Below are 26,491 nucleotides of genomic sequence, written 5' to 3' on the forward strand. Positions count from 1 at the left end.
ATTGCAGTGGACTTCTTCATGTTCTCCACAGCCTCACTTAAAATGCTATGTGCTTGATCCAGATCCTCTTTGGTCAGAGGTTCATCATCAGGGATTAAGTCTTTGTGTGCTTTCAGAGCATCCATTACATTGATCTGAGCCATCAGTAAATTTGACTCCAGTAGTGCCTGATAACCTCCAGCATGAGGCATCACTTTGCCTTCATGGAGAACAGCCCCATGAATTCGGACTTTCTTCCCACTCAGTGGTTCACAGAAATGATCTCCTAGTACAGAAATCACACCAGATGCAGACACCAATCCTCCAATTGGAGTGACTTGACCTATTAACAAGAGCAGATCTTCTAGATGTTAGATTTTTTTAATGAAATCAGCATTGTTTACAACACCATTACTGAAATTATGGCTTTAAGTGCATGCCAGTTTGGATTCATTAATGTAGGATTTCCCAGTGGTTTTGATTGCTCAATAGCAATGCCCCACACTTGTTATTGGTATACATTATAATCAACCTTAAGAACCACAATGTACGTATCTAAATCTGATATACGTATAAATGTGCTGTAGGAATGATTCATTGTGGATGTAAAGATAATTATATCTAGTAGATATTGATCAACAAGTGATATTAAAAATGATGAGAAATTCTGCAGTTGTACCTATATCTCACTTGTAATTAGTAATGGATTAATGGGTGGAAGTTTGAAGAAGAGTTGATAGAACGCCACATCTAATCTGCCCATTTTTCCTGACGTAGGAACTCAGACCTTAATCAGTCCTTTCTTAGATTCAGAATAGCTTTATGCCTACCCCATACATGTTTAAATCCCTTCATTGTATTAGCCTCAGTAACTTCTGATGGGAGGCTGTTCCATTTATCTACCACCCTCTCAGTAAAATAATGCAAACATTCACTCTATCAACCTTCATCTCATAAATGCACAACAATTTAGAAATCAGTATAATAGCATAAAATAGTGTGCTACAAACCTGTGTCATTGTCTAGTCCAACTCCTAGAATAGGGCAAACCTTTCCCGTTTTAGTGTCAATCATTGGACCTCCTATTTCAATTGGTGAGACCATGTTAGTTAGAGGGTGAATATATGTACCTCCCAGAGCCATCCATTGACGTGTTTGTGGGTGTCTGGTAACTGCAAGAATTGGCACCTCCAATCCAGATACAAGATCAGTCATTATTGTAAGACCTTCATGTTTTCTGTGATGATGATGAATAATTGGGAGATTACAATGTACTGGTAAGCCAGTGTTCGGACACACAGGATATGGAACATATGGGAATACAGGTGCTTCCGACTTCCAAATCTTTCCTTGCCATGAAAAAGTAAAAGAATTAAAAGTAGAACACAAGCCCAGCTATAAATGATATTTTTTACTTCATGATTTCATTTAAAATGTACTAATTGTAACCTATCTGAATTTCCAGCTGTCGGTACAGAGGATAGGGAGACCCCCTTCCGTCAGACAGCAGCCTCAGCTGCCGCCACAGAGGAGAGGGAGACCCCCCTCCATCAGCCAACAGCCGCAGCCATTAAGGAGAAGAGGAAGATCTCCATCCACCTCTGTGCACCCTCTGGTGGTAAGACCAAAAACAGCAGGCGCCTATACTTATAGATGGCCGCCGTAATCCACCAAATGGGAAGTGGCATCAGACTTTTCACATTTTGCCGCCAATAGCTCTAATTGGCGCCTAGTTCTTCCCATCCTTTATAAACCCTCAGTGCTGACCTTGGCATGACCCTGTTTACTTTGACCACTGATTCCTGACCCCAGCTTGACCTCAGCTAATTTATTATTGTTTCCTGACTTCTGGCATCCTATCCACTGCATCATTGTCTCCAACCTCGCTGTTTTTAACCCCTTAAGGACAATGGGCGGTCCCTAAACCCATTGAAGACAATGCATTTTGAGCCCGTACATGTACGGGCTTTGTCATTAAGGGGTTAAGAATTTTATTTTTTCATCACAAAAATATTTAATTTCCTAATACTTTATCTAGTTTTTGGATCGATAATTATGACTAATAAAAAAACAAAACATTTGTTATCAGAATTTCACATAGTTTGTTTTCTAATATCCTATACAGGGAAATGGAATATTGCTACAGAAATTTTCAGTTAATCACAAATATCTAATATTTTTAAAGGGATAAACAGACCTCATTCTCTCGCTCACACCCTTATTCATCCTGTCAGTCAATGCTACTTTTAGTTACAGAAACTCTAGGCCAAACCCAGAAAGTTCCCAGATATGTTTGTATTACGGTTTAGGATGAAAAGAAAATCATATTGAAGGTATCGCTTATGCTAAATTAGCTTAAATTTGTCATTGTATCAAATAAAGAAGAATTTATTACCTATAATTTTAATTTCTTCTTACTATTGACCTCATTACATTAGTAGAGCATTTAACTGAAACCATTTGCTTACATATACCTTTTTTCCTGAAATAGGTCCCAACTCAGGCCACTTCTAAGAGCAAACACATTAATTTACTGAATAAAATACTGTAATTGTACAAAGAGAAAATATTGGTTTTGGCAATATGTGAAGTGCAGTTTTTTTACCATTGTTATTGTATATTAAAAAAACCCAACATTTTATTACATTTCTCCTTAAATTAAAAGCACAGTTGACCTTATTTATGAAAATGATGCCAAAGACACACCTGTCTCTTCAATACTTACTGAAAGCAGAATCCACAGAAGTTATAAGCTGAGAAGTTACTGGATCATACACAACATTCCCAGCAATAGGTAGGACTTTCCCAGTTTTCTTGTGTACAAAATAATCACTCGGAACTGGCATCAAATAATGAGTAGACAGCAGCATAACAGAATGTGAATCTGGGGTGAGAAGTCCGTGTATGCTGTTCACCCGAACAATGTCACATTCCCGTACCGAACCATCTAGAGCTGAAATATACAAGAACGACATCAAAACTTTAGACAATGTGCGAAACAGGAAGGAAGTAATACCTAGGATATGTGTCTCTTCTATATGAAATTCATAATTTTCTTCTTACTAAATAATTATATAACATGTTCTTATTGTGGCAGAAAATTGTGTGTTTGTAACTCCTGCTCTGTTCTACTATAAATAGAAAGCCTTGGCCTATGAAAACGGCACATGCAACTATGAGACATTATACTCCCTATTAAATGATATACACCGACAGTGTATATCATTTAATAGGGAGTATAATGTCTCATAGTTGCATGTCTTATAGAGTATCTAGTTGTATAATAATGAAGTTAAATAATGAAAGCTATAGATTACAGGGCTCTAACTTCCATGGGACAAGAGAGGCAGCTTTCCCAGGGGCCATGGAATGAGGGACATGTTTGAAGTTCTTTTCCGCTTCCAGAAGTAGATGTGTTAGCATGGCCACAGGCGTTGAGATAAATTGATGATGACTACAGCTATTCATATATACTTTATATATTAAAAATAAATATATTATTAAGACTGCTATATGATATATTGTGTTTAGCTAGTAAGTTATGCAAGTTATTTGGATTATTCTTTATGTGTCCATAAGTAAGGTTTCTTCATTCATTAAGAAGCTCCGGTGAAATGTAATGGTGTTGAGGTGGAATAAAAGGCAGGCATGCGCTCATCTCGGGTTCTATGGATTCTCACAGTAGTCAGGGAATCTTTAGACAATGGTGCCATGAATTAATTTCTATCTGCCTTGAGGAGGTGAATGTGATGCTGAAGCTATGTAACCAGTACCTGTGAAACTAGTATGAGGGACCGTGCCGTGAGTACAAATTTTTATGTAAGTGGCTGTGAAATCAGACAAGAAAATGAAATATTACCTATAATATCCCGCTTTGTGAGTGCCCTTGTCCTGTCCTTGTTAACAAGGTTTGCCCCAGTGCCTTCCCCCAAAACACCCCATGCTTTTAGCCGGTCGCTCTCCTTCATCACTGCGGTGTACATTCTGTTACATGCTTCTTCAAACTGTGACATGAGTCTGAAATACATGTATGTCATGTGACGAAAAGGGGCCATTGAAAATGAATGACAACATTAACAATATATAAAACTGACAATAAGATTAACACAGGTTAGGACATACTGGCTCCTATGAGTTTATACTCTATAAGACATTAAATACAAGGCATTCAATACAATAGACCTACAATCAGACATTTGAAAACAAAATATTTATTAGTGGTTTGTATGAAGGATTTATACAATTCATTAATCTCTTTTTTCAACATTCCTGGTGTAGGTCATTTGGAAAGTTGGGTCTTGGAAGAGGACGCAGTAAGTCAGCTGCTCATACAGGAACAATGAGAATTGGGGGATATATTTTGTAAAGTTTTGGTATTGCTCCTGTTAGCCATCTGCTAGCTCAGGAAAGATAGACAAAGATTGTTATATACAGGCAGACAGTGACAGTGGGATTGAAAGAAAGTTACAAACGTAAAGAGACAGACATATTGACAAGTACAAAGGCTGACAACAGACAGACGGAAAGAGAAAGATGATCGTGCCCCTACCTTTTTGATGCCTGTTGAATTTGCAGTTTACACAAATGAGACCACCGATACATTACCATCAGTGTTTTATAATAAAACACTCACTTTTGAAAGTTATTTATGGATAGCTTGGCGCCGGACTCTCGGCCGGTAGTTCTAGTTTCCAGTACTTTGAGAAATCTTAGACATTCTCTCAGCGCACCATTAAACAACACGCAATGGTCTTCCAGGGACTTAATGTTTTGCTGCAAAGCTATCTGTTGCCTATTCAGAATATCTTCGAACTCTGCTGCCAGTTTCTTTCTCTTTGTTATTTCTAATTCTGCCTGAAAAAAAAAATCAAGAAATAAGTGCAGGGACAGCAGCAGCATTAATTAATAATATATTAAATTGCTGTCCGTAACAAACCTTTGAATAATGTAGTCTATGCTCATCATAATGCATGCTGTTAGCAATGCATATTTTTGTCTGATGACACATAATAGATGAAGTATTTTAACTACAGGATCATTGTGTTTTATTGTGTATATATCTGCAACTTTAATATATTTATTAATAACTTGCCAGCTTTTAAGATGCTTCATAACATTAAACATTAACTACCTAATGTACCCATACTATATGCATTATTTATACTTATATATTCCTATCTATACTTCAGGAGCTCCATTGTGGGACCATTAACAATTATGGGGAGGAGTAATGAACACAATATGTGTCAATGTGATTTATTTTAAGGAGATGTAATTGGTACAACTTTTAAATGTATTTGCTTAAACTCAATGTCAATTTTGTTATTGATTTCAGACAAAGTTCTTTCAAATCTACATAGCAATTGCATATGGGATCAGCCTCATCCTCTAATTTATTTGGTAAGCCAGTGCTGTCTCAAGTCAAGCTGGACCCATAAGCTTGACTCATTCCATTCATTTATATAGCACCAGCGGATTCAGTAATGCTGTTACAACAAAATTAGTAAAGATAACTTAAAATCACACAATAACAATCTGGTACAACAGGAAAAGTGAGCTCTACTCTTGTGAGCTTACAATCTAGTAGGTGATAGACTGACAGTCGGGACATGCTATATAACCCACATTTTGGCAAATTTATTGTAGGACACTGTTATCCCTTCTAAAACCAGGGATAGGCAAAGTGTCGGTACAAAGACACGAGTGTCCATAGAACATCATTAAATTGTCCTCCACAGACCCCATCATGAGCAATGCTAATGTCTACCGCTACAGGCAAACAGATATTCCCCTAAACTCGTTCGAGTGTTGTATCTATTGTCAGTAAAAATTCTGATATTTGCAAATCTATGGCAGGCTCATTGCAAATTATATATCCAAGAAACCTATATAATTTACACTGATGATACTTTTGTAAATGGACAGAACTGAACCTATGAAACCTGAAGAGTAATAGATAGGTGGATAATATAGCCTTTAAATAGTACCTCTTTCTTCTTTCTTGTGTAGCTCTCCATCACAGAGCTGTTGTAGCGCTTTGGTTTCCAAGTAATACTTAAACATTTCACAAATATGTCTTTCAAAGTGCTGACTTCGTAAGCAAGTTTTTCATAGTATGTCTTTACCTAAAAATAAAAAATTAATATTAACCATGCATTTGATCATTCAATATATGCATAATTCAATGCATGACATGTCAAGTGTAAATTAAATCTTATTTTTGGACGTTTTTTGATGTTTTGTAACGTAGAGACTGTATATCACAAATATATAATCTCTATTTCTGTGTTTTTCTTTTACATCTATGCAGCATTTCCCAACTGTTTTGAGGAAGGGTAATGAAATGGTCTATGTCACAAATAGATGGAGAGTCAGATAGGCAGAATTAAAAAAAAGGTCTATTCGAATCCAAACAATACCAAATTACTAATTATAGTATACTGTTGACTGGTACTTCTAAATGAATATACCATTGTTGATGTGTTATTCAGGACAATTGAATTAATACCAGCTGTAGCAAAATATGGAAAATGAACAAATAAACTTTTAATGTCAAACTTGTGCCTTCTGTCGTGATTTTTTGCTTAACTCCTTGACTCCATAACCATCACCTCTACACTGACACCTTCTGTGCTTCCCTACTAGCTATTATCCTTAACTCTTAGGAGTTAAGTTTCATAATCACACAAATCAAGTTAAAATTCAGCATCTTTATTTGTGAAGGAATAGTAGATCTATTCTAAGATCTGATACCATGTTAAATATTGAAATGGTCACCTACCTCTTCTTTTAGCTGACCAAGTTTAGCAGTGACCATAAGAGATTGCTTTAACAAAATATCATAAAATATTTGTGTGTTGAAACATTCCATGTCAATCTGCTGTTCATAGTCCCAAAATTCATCATCTTCAAGATATCCTGAAACGAAATACATAATGGTACTGTATAGTATAACGGCAGGGTACTACATACTCCTTAAATATGAGTATTCATTTGACCGTACTGGTGCATCTGTATGCATCATGTGTTAAATATTTAGGAATTACATGAACAAAGAGTTTTTGAATAATGTCATTGACATTCGAAAAAAGTAAATAATACAGACACAAAATCAGAATTAGTATCTGAAGGTCAATAGTTGTTTATTAGAATAACTCAACCAGTGGAATTGTTTAAAGTAATGTTTCATTAATATTAATTTATATTTTGTTAATAGCAAATTGTGTATTTTGCTTTTTACTTTGTACAATGGTAGCAAGTAAATTTCCACTTAGATGGCTTTACTTGTCATGTTATTTTAGTCTTTTAATAGCAAAATGGTTTATTTATAGTGCTTAGAAGCACTACATAATTACATCTGGTTTATAAGGACCAAAATGTTGGTTTTTGAAATTTAAATATCATTAAAATGGGCCTTTTTGTGTGTAGATAGATGCATAGATAGATTTATTGATTACATGGCTGCAGTCCAGAAAATGTACAGACCATCAAAGTTTTATTATAACCCATGTAAGACTTTAAAGATAGATTGATGATATATTTATCTTCTAAAGATAATTGAATCATATCCATAAATCAATAATAGCAAATCATTCTGTACTTATGAGACATGGCATTTTTTATGAGCTTGCTTTAATATGAAACTGCCTGAACTTTTATTATTCAAACCCTAAAATAGCTCAAGTAAGATGCAAGTAATCTTGTTTATTTCATTGGGTTTTATAATATTTTTTTTTTACTTTAAAAAAAAACATTCTCTCAAAAATAAAACTCTACTCCAAATATTAAAACTTATATATAAGCCATGACAGGCTCCTTATTTTATTGCAGAGATCTGTGCATATAAAATTATTAAAAAGGGGGCTGTTGTCATCACAGCCTTTAGCTTGACTTAATTAATTTTAAGTTTTTATTGATTTAAAAATAAGAGACAATTTGAGAGTGAGGGAGCATGAGAGAGTGAGAGTATAAGAGAGCATGAGTAAGAATGTGTAACCAAGACTATGAGAAAGTGTGAGCAAGAGTGTGAGAGAGCATGAGAAAGGGTGTGAGAGAGGGTAAGCACTGTCTCCTCGTACTGGTTCAAAATTGTTTAGAAAGGGCCTATCTGGCCTGGACCAATCCAGGTCAGAAGGGCCCTTTCTAAACTATTTTGAACCGGCACGGAACGTACTGGGGTCACGTGAAGGTGATGATAATGGGAATTGGGAGTTAGGCAGTACCATCATTAATGTATGGATCAGTATAACGAAGAAAGGAGACAAGGGAGAAAGGAGAATGAGACGCAGAAGTGTTTGGCAGAGAAGGTAGGGAGACATAGAACTAGTCAAAGTGAGTAAGATTGTGAGAAAGCAATGGTAAGAGTGTGAGAGAATGTGTAAGTGAGTGTGAGAAAGGTTGTGAGAGAGCATGAAAGAGTGGGAGTGTGACAGTATGGGTAAGAGCGAGCAAGAGTAAAAAAAATAAACAACAAAATGCAAATTAAAATGATGATGGGACATTAGAGTTATGATGTACCACCCTCAATCTCTGACTCGGTATATAGTAATGAGAGTTAAGCTGTACCACTGTTAATGTCTGGCTCAGTATATAGTGATACGTTTTACCATATTTTTTAAATTACATATGCATATTCCTATGGTATAAAATACATCAAATAGATTACACAGGAAATCCAGCAGCTAATGAATGGGTTAATTTACAATTTATACTGTGACTGCATATAACCCTCTCAACCAGTGGTGCCAATTACTGTTTAAGCATAAGTTAACCAGAGATGGCAAACAAGAAACCTCAACAGGAAAAAGCAGTGCTAATAATGGAAAAGAAAAATAACCTAACTATACAAAAAGAATGTTTTTTACTTTTTCACCTTACAATTTTATTAGTAATCGCTTAAACATACTATGACTAAGTTTAACTAATTTCTGTTTTCTCCTGAGAGATACAGAATAAGATGGTTAGAAAAAATGGTGGTTTTGCACAAAAAGCAGCAAATCAATACAGGATGCCAAGGACCACTTTGCAAGGTTCATATGGCTTCGGGCCATACCAAGCTTTAAAGACTCATCACATGTGTGTGCTATACATTTACCATAAATAAACTAACAAACTGAGTACATATATTTACTACTCTCTGCAGGCATTGAGTATATCTAATAAACACTCATTGCTGGCAGCTTGCAGATACAGTTTATCCTTGACTAGGAACGACACTTTGCTAATGCTCAGCTTCAATCAAGTTGGCTCATTGTTCAACAACATCTCTGTACGATGCTAAAAAGGTGTTAGTAAATGTCATTTTTTTATTTTTTTAAAAAATTATTTGTCTATATGTATTCTGTTATTATTTGTTAGAACGTAAAGACATAATTTCCTATTTTTTTGTACTTTATGTATTTAAAATAAAATTTAAAAAAAATTACAAAAAATAAAAGCAAAAACCCAACATAAATATAATTGCATTATTATGTTTCTGTATCACATGACCTTTGCAGATACGTGGTAAAATAACATCTATAGTGCAGAACTGGAGCACATTTATGGAGACACTTACTGTAGCATTTCTTTTTGTCAGCCTCATCCCACTTTTTGTCGATGTGACCTTTGATTCTCATTTTACTATGGAGCTTCTTCACTGTGGAAACAGCAGAGCCTTTGGATGAATAGTTATCGAAATTGAATTTAAGCTGCTGCTTTCTGAACTTTGGGATACTGGCAACTTTCTGCTTCCATCCCAAATCCTGAAACCAAACCTGAAACACAGACATGAGGCAGCTGTTACTCCATAGTGGTCATAGTGGTCATAGTCTAACACGAACCGGACATGGTTTTATATCTTATTGCAAGTTATCGTAATCTAGAAAAGATGAGAGTGATGTTCCACATAGAGCAAAAACATTGTGTTATGCAGATCATCTCTTTTAGATTGGAAAAATGGTTCAATATTTGTTTCCCTTTTGGGATAGCATGGGAAGAACAGAAATGTAACTCATGTTTGCCAAAACAGAAGAACTATTGCCAAAAGACACCCAGTGTAGGCTAGATTAAATAAGACCCAGATGTACAATCTGCCACTGGTAGCAGGAGGCACATTTCACTAACAGGGTCAAGGAAGATATTTGGACAGTAGATATTACAAAACACACTTTCCTAATTCTGAAAATGTAATAACCGCAATAACTTGGCAAAACATCATTAATTCTTGTGTCAGATGATCGTGTTCTCTTCCAAAACAGCATTATATTGTTAAATAGCACTTCACCCTGGTAATATTTATTTAAACTAATTAAAATATATTTACAGTTCATGGACACAAATAAACAGCATCAAAAACTTTCCCACGAACAAGACTGCGTGTGAAACTTTTAAAGAGGAAAAGTTGAGAAGAAGGGGCATATGCATAATGACAACAAGAAAAGGCTAGCAATAATATGTAACTGCTTTATATATAAGGTTTCCTATTTTATATACTCCCTATTAGACATGTGCACAGTGAGCAAAGTCTATTAGGACGCAATTTTCACTTTGTTTTTGTCGTGTTTGTTTTTGGGCAACAAATTTCATTACCAGTTCGGCCCGGACCCAACTGTAAGCACGGGTGGTCAGAGGGAAGCCGCTTAGGAGACCAGGGTCGGGATGCCAGAGGTACACGTAGTCGGTATGGATAGCCAGGGTCAGGATGCCAGAGGTACACGAAGTAGTAGGATAGCCGGGGTCAGGATACCAGAAGTACACAGGAACCGTTAAGCAGACCAGGGTCAAACACCGGGTAAACAGAATAAATAACAGAAGAACTGGAGGAGCTCACGAGATACAGGAAGCAGCAGTATAACTGAGCACTGAGGAAACGGTAAATGAGGTTTAAATAGCCTGGGGGGGCGTTCCCCGACGTCCAGGACGTGATCGCGTCCTGCGTCGCCATAGCGACGCAGCGGAATCCAGCCGGCGGTCAGCTTCATAAATATTCATGAAGCGGCCGCGCGATCCCATCGCAGTCATCATCTGACTTTGTTGAACAAAATGAAACCATAATTTTATGGTTGGATTTTCTTTGCTTGTTGTCATCCAGTGAATTATGTAACGATGATTTGCTTTGGGTGATACAAGTGTATCATTAGTCTATCATCTCATCTCTTTGATTTATCAATACAAACAGTATCTCAAATTTGCTATTTTTCTTCCATTCATTTTGTGGGATCTAAGGCTCAGTTAAATATGGTTAAATACCCTGTTCCAGAACATCAATTGCATTAGATCAGTGCGCAATACAGAAATATAATAGTGTATTATATTTATAGTGCATGTATATAGTGCACTTGTATAACAATAATATAATAATAATATATATAATAGTAATAATAATAATAATAATAATAATATAATATATTCATTAATTATTAATATTAATTATTATTAATATAATTAATATTCATTAATATATTAATCAATAATATATTAATATAATAATAATAATTATAATAATATAATAGTGCATGTGTATACCAATCTATAAGGCAACGTTATTTAGTGTTATACTAAATAAAATGTTTAAACATGAGAAGGCAGTATCTACTCACAATTAGGAAGATACAAGTAATTAGAATCAACGAAAGGCCTGTTAGAATTCCTGTAATTGCCGGCCAGTCTGGCTTTAAAAGAAGACGCGGCATTTTTGCGATTCCATTTCGGATGACATGCCTCGGAGCAGTGGGGAAAAACGTTCCTTCTTCATAGCACTGGCCCCCAGTGAGCATGACCCGAACGTACTAGAAAAAATATATAAATCATAATACAAGTATTACGAAATGGTAGCATTTTATTTATTACACTGCCCTAGACCGGAAAAGGAAATAATGATATTGGATGAAGAGATATTGGTAGGTAATTGAAGGGATGACCTATCTGGTTTTAATGTCTTTTTAATGTAGACGTTCGCATGTCTTTCATATATGGTTTACTTACCATCTTTTTATAGTGGTTACTGTTTAACTTAAGGACATAGACTCCGGGCTCCTGGAATTGATATAAGAAAAAAAACCAGGGCCTCTGCGAAAGCCAAATTTCTTCTTCTAATGTTCTAAATTTGCCCCAGTCAAATTCAGGATTAGTGTTGTACAAATTGTTCCTGGAATTGCAAAGCACGACTTCTGTTTAGTGATGATAAATGAGATAAAGCTAAGACTGCAAGTACACAGCAACATATTATAGTCCTCGATCTACTGAGATAAAAAAGTCAATTAAATAGTCTGTTATGGCAATGTTTGGAATCACAGTGTACACAATGCTGAGTGTATATTTTTTGTTTCAGAAAGTTAGCTCTGGATAACATTATAGTATTCTTTTTTATTTCATTCTTGTCCTAGATTTGCTCAAAATATTGAATGAATCTTAATTTTTAAGATGTATTCTACAGTGTTCTAGGGGTAATGCAGTTCTTTTTATTGGCACATTAAAGGAGTTGGCTTGGAACCCATATGGAATAGATATGTAGACAGTGAAGGCAGAAAAGAACCAGTTGGCCCCAAGGCCATCTTTATTAATAATGGGGCTTTGGATAAGTCTTCCCTAGTATCCACACAAGGTATATACCTGCAACCAGGTATTCTGGTTACTCACAATGTTATTTATTAACCTACCAATTACTTAAAAATGTTATTGTTATTGTTGATGAGGGGCACAAGAGGGGATTTTTGTGGGCCACTAAGATAAGCCTTGGCTTGGGACCAAAGCCTCCTTTTCAGTTCATTAAAGATGTCTCTGACTGGCTCCTCTGGTCTGTCTTGAAGACTATGTCCATACACAACTAGCATGGCTATCCTGTATCTATGTTCTACGAATCTATCATATTGGGGTGTTGGGAGGTTTCACCTTTACACAGTACTTTAGAGATTGGGATGATGCATTCTTTCTCTAGGTATCATCTATCAGCTACAGACTACCTTGGATGGAAGTTAGGTCTTTAATCACGCCATTTCTAGTGAAGACATTCACCAGAATGAATCTAGATAATCTTTAAACAGTGATGATTATCTTAATCAGATGATTATTGCTGTTCTTTAGCTTTTTAAGTAACGCAAACATTTACAACAGCATGGAATACATTAGTACAACACTAGGGGGAGCAATAACTTTGCAATATAAGCTCTTGTTTGTAGTGTAAGCGTATGTTATACATGGTTTTATTTTCTTTAGACTTTAGGACTTTTAGCTGTTATTGTATAGGCATGTAAAACATTGAGGTTGTAGATCCTTTATTACTCTAATGGGAATGCGTGAGGACAATTGATATATACAAGCACCCAAAACATTTATCTTAATATCAGATTTCCAGCATACTTTTTATTGAACTTGGGAGGATAGACTCTCCAAAGGAAAAGTACCATATTGAATATTAAAATTACATATTTTGTAATATTTTTTTTTCAAATTTTAGAAACGGAAATAGTGTTCATCCTGTAGATCTTGAATCCACAAATTTGTTTCTAAAATGCTTCTACCTTGTCTTGCTTTAGACTTAAAAGACAGGACTTTTACACACATATGTAATGCAGTTCTACATTTGTCAGGATGTACTACAGATAGTTTTTAAAAAGTAGGACAACACCTTTAATAGAGTTACAGAGCAGCGTTTTCAACATCGAAAGCACTTTATGTTTGCATTTGAAGAATATACTTACACATCATACACTGGGTAATTATGTTTTGAAGCAACAAACATGATAAAATCATTCATGTGTATGCATGTGGTGGGGTTCAGGATACCAGGAATCAAATTAGATGGGGACATTCTTTCCTCGCCTGGAGAATAAAAAAAGGCAACCAAAATGCCGGTAGATACACGGCAATGTTATATAGCACTAATGTACATATGGCACACACAGAACAACATACTTAAGTTATCAAAGTCAGTAATCAATTTCCAAATGGGCATGCTTTTGTCACAACTTACAATTATGTTTTGCATATTTTGCTAAGATTAATAAATATGTTTATTGAGGCTTAGTACCCATATTGCTAACCACCAAAAAAAAAGGATAGTGGTTGAAGTGTCACCTCAATTGGTAGGACCTTGAGGAAGCAGAAGAGCTGGCGCATGTCTACTCCCTCCTGAGCCAACAAAGGTAAGTTGTGTGTGTAAGTATAAATAAATATGTTAGTGTGTGTAAATATACTGCTATATGTGTATGTATTAGAATGTGTGTATGTGTAAGTAAGGATGTTTGTGTATGTGTGTATGCTAGTATATGTGTGTAAGTATGTTACTGTGGGTGTTTAAGTATAATACTGGATGTGTATGTAGGTTACTGCATGTGTGTGTAAGTATGTTTATATGTGTGTGTAAGTATGTGAGTTCAAGTGTGGATTAGTATATGTATGTATGTTACTGTGTGTGTAAGTATGTTAACGTTTGTAAACATGTTAGTGTTTATGTAAGTAGGTTACTGTGTGTGTTAGTATCTTAGTGTGCCAATAAGTATGTTACCGCATGTGCGTAGGAGGACCTTGGCATCCCGACTGTACATCTTCCAGCGAGGTGTGTGTGTATATGCATATGCATGTGTAGTACTGTTGTATCAGAGTTAGTATGTATATAAACTATAAGAGTGAGTTTGTGTATTTTATATATAATACACACACTGACTCTAACACTAAAAATACTGTACACACACACTATATATATATACGATCACCCATAACATTATGACCACCTGCCTTTTGTCACCAAAACAGCCCTGACACATCGAGGCATGGACTCCACTAGACCTCTGAAGGTGTGCTATGCTATCTGACAAGACGTTAGCAGCAGATCCTTTAGGGCCTGTAAATTGCTAGGTGAGGCCTCCGTGGATGCAACCTGGTGCCATGTGTTCTCCAGGTAAGGGACGTACACATCCAGCCATCCACACGATGCATCAGACCAGGCCACCTTCTTCCTTTGCTCCATGTCCAGTTTTTATATTTATGTGCCCATTATAGGCTCTTTTGGCAGTGGACAGGGGTCACCATGGGCACCCTGACTGGTCTGTGGCTACTCCCTTGACCCTGTTGCCGGTTGACTGCTTCTCCGTCCTTGGACCACTTTTGTGAGTTACTGACCACTGCAGATTGGGAACACCCCACATAAGCTCCAGTTTTGGAGATGCTCTGACCCAGTCTTCTAACCATCATAATTTTGCCCTTGGCAAAGCCGTTCAGATCCTTATGCTTGCCCATTTTTCCTTCTTTTAACATATCAGCTTTGAGGAAGAAATGTTTACTTGCTGCCTAATATATCCCACTCATTGACAGCTTCAAACAAGAGTATCAGTGTTATTCAAGAAGATGCGGAAGTGGTCTGCAGAAGCGGAAGTGGTCGGCAGAGAAGGTAGGGACACATTTAGAGAGCATGAGAGAGAGTCAAGGAGAATGAGACCGTGTGAGAGAGTGAGAGTGAATCTGGGCACTGGGCAACAAATTTTGTTATGGAATCAAAAATGCCCTCGAATGGACAGAGAACCAAATTTGTTGCTTAAAAACAAATGGGCCAAAAACGAACAAAAAGTGTGTTCTAATCGTTTCTGGCCCATATATGTCAGTCAGCAGTTGCTAAGGCCAGTATATATATATACATATATACAGTATATATATATATATATACATAAATCAGCATAAGACGTTTGCATGTGTGTGTTTGTTACAATATGATGTTACAGTGTGTAAGTGTATGGTGTTTGCATGTGTGTGGTCCTCAGTGTATGATCTTATCGTGAGTTTGTGAGCATATGGTGTTGGAGAGTCAGGGGTGAGCCTAGGGTTAGTGACGCCTGGGAGGGCGTAGTGTATGGTGGTAGAGTGAGTGGGTGTTAAAGAGCGTTTGCATATTAGTATGTATGTGTTAGTTATTGCAAGGCCTAAAAAAAAATACTGTACCCAGACACCTCTAACCCTAGGCTTCCCCCTGTTCTCATAAAGATGGGAGGATCTTAAGGCGGAGTTATGGGTGGAGTAATGGGTTGGACAGTGGAATGGACATGGGGGTCCAGGTGTTAAGCATGTTCTGGGCCCTAAGATTTCTAATGGTGGCCATGCCTGGATCCTAATGTAATGTATGTGTAACGACAGGCTAAGCACCATCATCTTAGGACACTCTTCAAACATTAAGAATATGTAAAGGTTCCCTATAATTTACTAACAGGAAATTATCAGATAAGAGCTTTACGTTCTGTTTACATTGAAATACAAAGTTGGTAGCTCCAGTTCACATTGCTAAGAACCAGGCTATATACAATATACCCTAAATTAATGAAAAGAAAAAACAAACAAAAAAAACCAAAAAGATTGTGCTAAAATTCTGAATTTCAATGGAACACCACAGCCCTTATACATATTAGACATAATATGTTTCGTCACAAATCTTACCTGACATATTAGCTAATGGCAGACTGCCTTGGCCTTCGAAAAAATGTTTGATAAATTGTGAATTAGCATCATAAATGCCCCAAAATCCTTGTCCTGTAAAGTATCAAAAACGATGAATTGTTAAACATTATGGTTGCAGATCTGGTCAACTGTATTTAAATGGTCAGAGTGAGTTGTGCTTGGCCAGGGGAGGATGGTATGTTGTGCTATTTTTGCATAAATACAAATGAGTCGATTCACTATGGGATTGAAGTGGTCAGCTGGGTCAATTCTAACCTGACTGACCTGATTCTGTCCATTATAAAATGAAACCTATTCTTTTCTGCATTTTTTATTTGATTTTGTTTTGTTCCACTAAATTCCACCAACTAACTTGTCCACTTACTTGTCCCACCAAACCAGAATTCACAATTCCACCCAAAGCCAACCAATTCTGCCTCAGTTACAAATAAAAAAATACATACCAACTATACTAGAGATGGGTTATCAAGGGGTTAATTTTAGGACAAAGACATTTTATTTAAGAATGGGTTCCCTAGAGTGTGTCCACCAACTGGATATTCCCAGGCACATGCTGTATGAGCAAAAATAAAAAATGTAAGGTGCCATGGCACCCTAGGAACTTGCCTAGTCTTTTCCTATCTTTGCAGGAATTGAGGAGGACTAATCTGTTACAGCAACCATTGAAGCCATCTGTGATGTTTTCAACAAGCAAATACATTTAATTGTTTAGATAAATAATATACATCATTCCCATATACCTGACTGGTTTAATAGGTCAACAACAAAAATTACATCACAAAAAATAATCTAAATTAGAAACATGATTAATTTGTGTGTTATAAGAAGGTTAGAGGATTAATGAGTTGTTGAAACTTACCAGTGGACATAACTACATATACTGATGTGATGCCATTTTTTGTTGAAGAAGAACATATTAATTTAGCCATAGAATGTTCAATAGCTACGGATCCAAAAATGTCATCTGCTGAGAAGAGTGCCTGCAAGAACACCAGGTCAAGAAGTGATACCTCAATATGGCTGAGCTGGCATTCCAGAACTAAAAGGCATTCCTGTTTTAACAAAGAATTTATTAAACAATTGCTGTGTCTTTATGACTGGCTGGCTGACCCAACTGTCTTCTAGTGATAGTTCTTATCTTTTCTCTTTGAATCAGTATTGTAGATGATTGAAAAAACATGGTTCCTACAGCATTAAGATTTCAAGATTAACACGTCTTTAATGTAAGTCACAATCTTAATCTATTAGGTTTTTTTTTAAAAACTGGTTTGAGATCTCTTAAATTAATATCAATTTTCTAGTATAAAGACTTTGGATTTTTACTAATACCAAGTTGTGAGTGTCATAGCAAAACTAAAGAATTGACCCATGTATAAGTACATTATTCACATTCCATATCTATTAATATAGATCAATAGTATCTTAGTAGTTTAATTACTAAGGGATAAACTACCATACTACCGCTATGGCTTTAAAGGCTTATAGAAGTGTAGATTTTACTAGAATGTGTCACTTAAAAGTCTCATATTTAATACATATATATAATACATATTTAATGGTTTTTTTATGATGATATACCTGTTCCCCAGTAGAGTTGGTGGCATGAAGCTTAAGCGTTTCATCTACACAAGTTATCTGAAGATTTTGCTTTCGCTTTCTTCTGCATGCGGCATTACATATATCATCAAGGTCCTCCGTCTGGCAAATACACAGTCCAAGAACCCTATCGTAGCCTTGATAATATTTTGGAAGAATGCAGACCTGTGTTGAAAGAATTAAGAAGAAAGCCTTGAAATACTTACTGGCCTGACATGTGAACACAATGTGTAATATATTATTTTCATGGAATGCCATGGAATTTGACACATTACCAAGCAATTATATATTGTTACTAATGTTGAGTCATGTTGGTTATGTTGAGTGATTTGTCAGGTACATTCAGTCCTTATTTTATTGTTTTTTTGTGTTATACTCAAAGCAATGTATAAAGTTGGAGACATGAACAAACAACCTAACCACCGTTAAAGTAATTCAGGAATCAAAGCTTGACATACTCTGTGTCATTATTTGAATGTTTCAAGTCATAAAAATGCTGTACAAAGCAAATTATTTGTATGCACACCCATATTGACAAAAGGGTGTATTATATTACTTAAAATGTCTTTTATGACATTGTGAGTGATATTATAGCATGTTAGAACACTTTTGATTATAACATTGTTAGCTGAATAGTCTCTTGAGGTGAATTTTAACAAGTTTGCTCATTTATAAAGACAATGTAAACCATGCGCCTTAAAGACAAAAGTGCATATAGTTACATTTTAACTATATGTGAATATATTCATGGACTTTAATGTTGTGGGCAGCAAAAATATCTGTAATGCTACTGGGACATGTCACGTATGTTTAGAAATTTTGTGTGACAGCATAGCAATGCCAGTGACATAATGAACATTTGGTCTAGGCATCACACCGTCTAGTGTGATTTCACATTGGCTCTGGTCTAAGGTTCCTAACAAATATATGGAACACATATTGCTGATTTTGCATGATTCACTAAAGAGTGAATAACATGTGGTGGTCGGAAATTTGACTTTTGGAAGTGATCCCAGAAAAGCAAAATAGATATTTGTTGTATGAAGCTTTTTGGGGGTACATGCCAAACGTCCCTTCTTTGGTCACATAACAAATGGTGCGATTAGATTATTAAACATTTCTGTGAGCAAGAAGGATATTAAAATGCATCTTATGGTTCATTGTCTTCACTCCACACTGTGATATTCTTGAAGAATATCAAACCATATAAAACTCTATGATCCACTTCCAAACTGAAAAAATAGTGCAATCAACAACAATTGTGATAGCTGTACCTTACCTTAGGGCAACAGAAATTACATTTGTTTCCACCAAAGTGTTGATTGTAATTAAGGTTTCCTCCAAGGAAAAGGGGCAGCCCTTATGAAAACACATTTTATGGAAACAGTACATGCAGTGATGTGATGTAGCCTACCATTGAATAGAAGTAGGTTTAGATAACATCACAGCAGCTTACCTGGTTTGAGCAATAGTCCTCCCATTCTTTTTTGTTTAGGCACTGTCCTTCCTGGTTGCGAACAGTTCCATCTCTACATATGTCATATACAATAGGTACACAATTGTTTGTGTCACCGATCAGTTGATTCCCTGGAGCACATGGACAACGGCTGTCACTCGGCTGAAATATAACACATGAGTTCAACTAAGACCCTAGGTTCTTGGGCGAAAAAACTTTTCACTTTTTTAACAATAAAACATAATTTTTGTTTAAATATATATATATTATTGCACATTTTATTAGTTGCGTTGGTCTTGTGATGTTGGGCCAGAATCTCCGTATATACTACCTGAAACACCTGTCCTTGGCCTCTGCAGACACATGTGACTTGGCCTTCCTCTGGCTGTACTGCTTCAGATCCACATGGAAAACATGCCTTTTGTCCAATAATGTGGTTAAAGAAGTTCACAGGACAGTCTATACAATGGATGGATGCTCCTAATTCTCCCCCAGGGCTAAAAGTACCTGCTGGGCACGGATGAATCTTTCCACCATCCTCAGAGCAGTAGTAACCTATCGCAGAAATATGACATGAGTTATATATTTACATGGCAGACTCAGGCAATATGAAAGATTTGTTAGCGATAAGGAGGAATCTTTTGTGGAACCTCTTGACCGGTGTCCGTAGATTCTGCGTATGACGGTAGTCTTGATTTTCTCTGTAGAGTTGTAGTAACAGTAAGCAAGAATGTATGAAAAGTAGTAAAGATACCAAATAAAGCAAATTTGATGAAAACGAAAGTGTAAAAAGCAATGAAAGGAGACACATCATGCAAAAACTAGTGGTAAATCAAAACTATGAAATTACCCTTTTACCTATATAAACAAAAAAAGAAAAACGTTTAAAAAAGAATAATACATTTGGATGCTCAAAATGAGGAATTTAATTGTGGCTTGATCATTAAATCTAAACTATTTTTCAACAGTAACCATGTAAGCACATTTAAGTACTTTTTTGTTTTTGACTCTTTACCAAAATTAGAGATTACTGAAGCTAGAAAAAATAGCATTGTACGCCACTTCAGAATATGATGGTGCTATATAAATCAATAAATAATAAAAATAACAATACCAGAACACACTAAATAGGGACAGTATTTACCAACTCCCTCTTTCTTATGTCCAGAAGTTTAATTTATTGCTAAACTTGTTGGTCCTCCATAGAACCAGATACCCATTAAAACAATTACTATTCAAATATGTCCATTTTTAAGATATGTGTTAAATTCCGTTCACGTTATTCATTAACTATTTTCAAAGCTTACCGGGTGGACAAATTCCTGGGACGTCCGTATTTCTGGCACAATTTTCTCCGTGTTCACAACTTGAATTCTGAGGAAGTGCTTTTGTATTCCAAGAGTAGCAAGTTATTGTTAAATAAACGGAAACTAAGTGATGTAACGCAGCCATTTTACACTGGCACCAAATGCAGAAAAAATATATTCTCTGCAGAGATCTCCACTGAATAATTGATTAAGAGTGAAAGCTAATAAGGACCTTTAAATATGCATGAATTGGAAAGTACACCGGGCTGTTTTATTTATTTAAAGGAGTCACAGTCTTCGCTAAATTTTTAGAACAATCAAGTAAGCAAATAGGTGCATTGTGAATAGCTTCTAAGAATGGCGGCCATTTTTTGATTAAAAAATAACATTAGTGATAGTGAATGTGGATTCATAAGGATAGAACTTATCGTATGATGCTTCATCATTTTGTGGAAGATATATTCTCATACCTAAACATTATATATCTCAAAAAAATGAGTACACCCCTCACATTTTTGTAAACATTTTATATCTTTTCATGTGACAACACTGAAGAAATGACACTCTGCTACAATGTAAAGTAGTGAGTGTACAGCCTGTATAACAGTGTAAATTTGCTGTCCTCTCAAAATAACTTAAGACACAGCCATTAATGTCTAAACCTTGGTAACAAAAGTGAGTACAAGTGGAAATGTCCAAATTGGGCCCAATTAGCAATTTCCCCTCCCCGGTATCATGTGACTCATTAGTGTTATAAGGTCTCAGGTGTGAATAAGGAGCAGGTGTGTTAAATTTGGTGTTATCGCTCTCACACACTCTCATACTGGTCACTGGAAGTTCAACATGGCACCTCACGGCAAAGAACTCTCTGAGTATCTGAAAAAAATAATTGTTGCTCTACATAAAGATGGCGTAGGCTATAAGAAGATTGCCAAGACTGTGACACTGAGCTGTAGCACGGTGGACAAGACCATACAGGACAGGTTCCACTCAGAACAGGCCTCGCCATGGTCAACCAAAGAAGTTGAGTGCACATGCTCAGCGTTATATCCAGAGGTTGTCTTTGGGAAATAGACGTATGAGTGGCGCCAGAATTGCTGCAGAGGTTGAAGGGGTGGGGGTCAGTCTGTCAGTGCTCAGACAATACGCCGCACACTGCATCAAATTGGTCTGCATGGCTGTCGTCCCAGAAGGAAGCCTCTTCTAAAGAAGATGCACAAGAAAGCCCTCAAACAGTTTGCTGGAGACAAGCAGACTAAGGACATAGGTTACTGGAACCATGTCCTGTGGGCCGATGAGACCAAGATAAACTTACTTGGTTCAGATGGTGTCAAGCATGTGTGGCTGCAACCAGGGGAGGAGTACAAAGACAAGTGTGTCTCCAGACCTAAACCCTATTGAGCATCTGTGGGGCATCCTCAAAGGAAGGTAGGGGTGTGCAGGGTCTCTAAGAGCCACAAGCTCCGTGATGTGGTCATGGAGGAGTGGAAGAGGACTCCAGTGGCAACCTGTAAAGCTCTGGTGAACTCCATGCCCAAGAGGGTTAAGGCAGTGCTGGAAAATAATGGTGGCCACACAAAATATTGACACTTTGGGCCCAATTTGGACAGTTCCACTTAGAGGTGTACTCACTTTTGTTGCCTGTTGAGTTATTTTGAGTGGACAGCAAATTTACACTGTTATACATGCTGTACACTCACTACTTTACATTTCTTTAGTGTTGTCACATGAAAAGATATAATAAAATATTTACGTGAGGGGTGTACTCACTTTTGTGAGATACTGTACATGCACTAAACATGCAATACAAAAACTAGAAGGTATGCATGGTTTGAGCCATGTCAAACTAGCAAGCTTGGATTTGGTATCTTTACATTCTAATATTCCACACAAGACTTGTATTGAAGCCATAAAATACACACTTTTAAAATCTGCCAGATTTACTTCTGACCATATTCATTTTCTATGTGAATTTGAAAATGTGTTCCTCACACATAATTTTTAAATCTACTATTTATGAGCAGACTAGGGGCACAGTGATGGGAACTTGCTGTGCCCCAAGTTATGCTATACTGGTTAAGGTCTGAGTCTTTACAAGAGGAAAACGGGCAGACTGGATGGACCAAACAGTCCTTATCTACTTTCAAATGCTACGTTTAATCACTGGAACATTAAATAATGCACAGCACACATTATACATACCAAGTAAACTTAACTTTTGAAGTATATTGAGACCCTTTAGTTTCTTAAAACATGGAAGGATAGAAACATAGAATTTGACAAGAACAATTTAGCCCATCTAGTGATGTGCATGTATTTGTGTTGTATTTTATTCATGGCTATTGCTGAAGTTTAACTTAACATGATTGTATCCAGCATAATTTACAATTTTTGAAAATAAAGTGCAAAAAAAAACCCAAGTTTATTTTATTTATAACTTCAGTTTGGGTTGTTAAGTGGACCTGGGTGTTTTTAGGAGATAACTTTGTGGGGTAGAGAAATCAATATTATATCACATACTGATGGGTTGATTCAGAGCCAGCTATACAATTATACTGTACAAACTTTTATGGCTGTGTCACATCCTTCAATATTTTCCTTTGCCAAAGGCAATAAACTTCTTGGCAAACATATTAACAGGATTTTTTATATACCGGATAGCAGACAGGTCTGCAGTATGGAAAACCATGCATTTCACTCATATTGAAGGTATGCAGAAATTATAGGAAATGTTCACTTCCAAATTAATATACTTTTTGGCTATTAAATGGTTTAGAGACCCCATTAGCAGAGCTATAAAATGTCGACATTTATCGCTGCAATTTTCAGAATTGTCAAAGAACGTGTTGTAAAGAGTCAGTGATTCTGGACTTTGTGTTTTTCCTTAGCAAACTGTACCTTGGTGCACACAGTCCATAGGATTAAATAGTCCTTACCTAAATGTACACAATAATATATTAATATATTGGGTAAAATGTCTCAACCGCATAACTGCAGACAGAACAATATCTACCATAAGCACCTCTCCTGCAACATATTGCGTGTTGGATGCTTAAGTTATTCAATGTATGTAGTGAAGCTTTGTGTTAGGATTGGGCATAAGAGCAGAGGATAGTCCAATACAATGTCAGGAACAGTCCAATAGGCCAGGGGCCGGTGGCGATCAGAGAAAACGGTAGTCCAACAAGCGGGGTAGTCAAATAACGGAGAATCCAATAGAGGGTCTGTAGCAAGGCGAGCAGAGAAGAACAGGAATCTGGAGTCCAAAGATACACAGGAACCAAAGTTCTGGAACACTGGAGTAAAGTGGTCACAGTGTGAGGGGTTTTTATAGTGCTGCAAATATCAACTCCTCCACACCGAGCTCCTTGCTGGATTGGTTGCCAGAAAGGAGTGATTCCACAGCACCTGGTTCACTGTTTCTGTTTGTGAACATGATTGGTGAATAGTTGATGGTGGAGGCAGGCTTTACCACCCCTCCACAGGTGTGTAACATTATGCTGATGTCCGGGCAAAACCTGGGGTTTGCTGAAACTTTAGGCCATGGTTTTGGCCTACCACAATAAACTGATCATGATCGCGGATAGACGCCGCTACTACAGAACGCAACTTCAGCCTACTCCGTGATCATGGGTGTCTAGTTCATGGGTGGTATCACTGTACTCAGAGGATGTTGCTGAACACATATTGTGGTGTTGTTTTGAAGTGACATACACCAGGGGCTGTAAATTTATACCTGAATTACAATTTGTGTGGAAAAAATTATAATTCACTACCACAAAGTTTGACAAAGGCTGGTAGTAGAACCTGTGCATGGAAAGGGTTAAAATTCCAGCGTTTGAAATACCCCTTAAGGGGATTAAACAACTAGCCTTCTTTTTTATTTTTGGTCGCTCTTGAGGATGACCTTTACACTGTTACTGGGCATTACTCTCCTGTATTGCAGAAGCGGCAGGCTGTTAGCCTCGCACTTTGGGTTCTCTGGTCGATTCAATAATTTATTTATATGATAATGGATTAGGCATACCACCTTATTCATGTACATTCATGTAGTGTTTTAAAAAACAAGCTAGTTGTAGCATACCTTCTAAAGATTGATATGAAACCATATCCAGCATTAAGTTATTTACCTGTCTTGCAAATTCTTCAGAATTGCCTCACATGTTCCACAAAGGTTTTCCAAAACAATATATTTTCCGTATAGGACTTCCATTCTATAGTTTACTTTGTCTTTTTATTATTTAATCAATGTTATCCATAAATGCACTTTACTATCAACTTACTGACAGTTCCAACATGAATCCCTATCATACCTTTTAACTACCATGGTGATTATGAGCTTTGTAAGTTTTATACAGATTCAATGGCCCTGACCAAAGGTAGGATGGAATAACTGAGGTTAATTTCTTCAACTGGAGGGCTATATCATATATATATATAATATTATTTCTTCAACTGGAGGGTTATACCATATTTCTGAAAAGTTAATGCTGGTTCTGATAGAAAGGTGTCAGAACACACAGTGCATTTATTGCACATGGGGCAGTCAGGGTGCCCAGGCTGACCCCTGTCCACTGCTGAAAGTGCCCACAATGGGCACCTGAGCATAAGAACTGGACCACGGAGCAATAGAAGAGGGTGGCCTGGTCTGATTAATCACATTTTCTTTTACATCATGTGGGTGGCCGGGTGCATGACTTACCTGGAGAACACATGGCACCAGAATACACTATGGGAAGAAGGCAAGCCAGTGGAAGCAGTGTGATGCTTTGTTTTGCTGGAAAACCTTGGGTCCTGCCATTCACGTGGATGCTACCTTGACACAAACCACCTACCTAGGCATTGTTGCAGACCATGTACAGCCTTTCATTGACACTGTATTCTCTAATGGCATTGGCCTCTTTCAGCAGGATAATGTGCCCTGCCACAAAGCAAAAATGATTCAGGAATGCTTCAAGGCATTGACCTGCCCTCCAAATTCCCCAGACCTCACTCCAATCAAGCATCTGTGTGGTGTGCTGGACAAACAAGTCAGATCCATGGAGGTCCCAACTCGCAACTTACAGGACTTTATTTTCAATTTCTAGAAGAAATTATGGTGCACTTTTTTGTTACTTAATACAGAAAATTTACTAGACCTGGCGTTCCAAGTCTCCCACAATCAGTTTTGATATTCCACAGATAAATTTACATGTAAGATTGACTTTGTGAATCATGGATTTATGTTTTTAATCAAATTTCAGGACCCAAAGAATTGATCTTATATATGTCTGCAAACTATTATAAATCTTGTGAACTGGGCCACTTTTGTATGTTAAAATATGCTATGTATACAATTTCAAAATTATACAGTAAGAATTGTTGTGTGTCTTAAAATAAAAATATTGTGTGAATAATTTAAACTGCTTATATTATAGTGACATTAAACACGTACAGATACCAAAATGTAAATTGTTAAGAATAGGGACAAACCCTACATTGTAAAGTATATTTTAAAAACACCTTAGTCTTATTAAGATACATATGAATGCAAAAAAACAGAATGTTGCAGAATCTTGTAATACCTTTTTTATTGGACTAACAGTATTTAAAATAATAGACGAGCTTTCGGGAGTCCTCCCTTTGTCAAGTCAAAAGCATTTGACTTGACAAATGCTTTTGACTTGACAAAGGGAGGACTCCCGAAAGCTCGTCTATTATTTTAAATACTGTTAGTCCAATAAAAAAGGTA

The 26,491-nt window shown here is 36.6% G+C and overlaps 1 protein-coding gene across 1 annotated transcript; it reads right to left on the reverse strand.

Moving 5' to 3' along the window:
- Positions 1 to 4,174: 4,174 nt before the first annotated feature.
- Positions 4,175 to 15,195, reverse strand: LOC128470575 (uncharacterized). The gene is made up of 8 exons (XM_053452460.1): positions 15,145 to 15,195; positions 11,944 to 11,994; positions 11,559 to 11,747; positions 9,536 to 9,734; positions 6,761 to 6,897; positions 5,967 to 6,104; positions 4,607 to 4,833; positions 4,175 to 4,375 (listed from the first exon to the last, which is right to left on the reverse strand). Exons 1-7 carry the CDS (start codon positions 15,193 to 15,195, stop codon positions 4,609 to 4,611), a joined length of 990 nt encoding a protein of 329 aa, XP_053308435.1. The 3' UTR covers positions 4,175 to 4,375; positions 4,607 to 4,608.
- Between the last annotated feature and the right edge of the window lie 11,296 nt (positions 15,196 to 26,491).

This window comes from Spea bombifrons, chromosome 12 (assembly GCF_027358695.1).
Source record: "Spea bombifrons isolate aSpeBom1 chromosome 12, aSpeBom1.2.pri, whole genome shotgun sequence".
NCBI lineage: Eukaryota > Metazoa > Chordata > Amphibia > Anura > Pelobatidae > Spea > Spea bombifrons.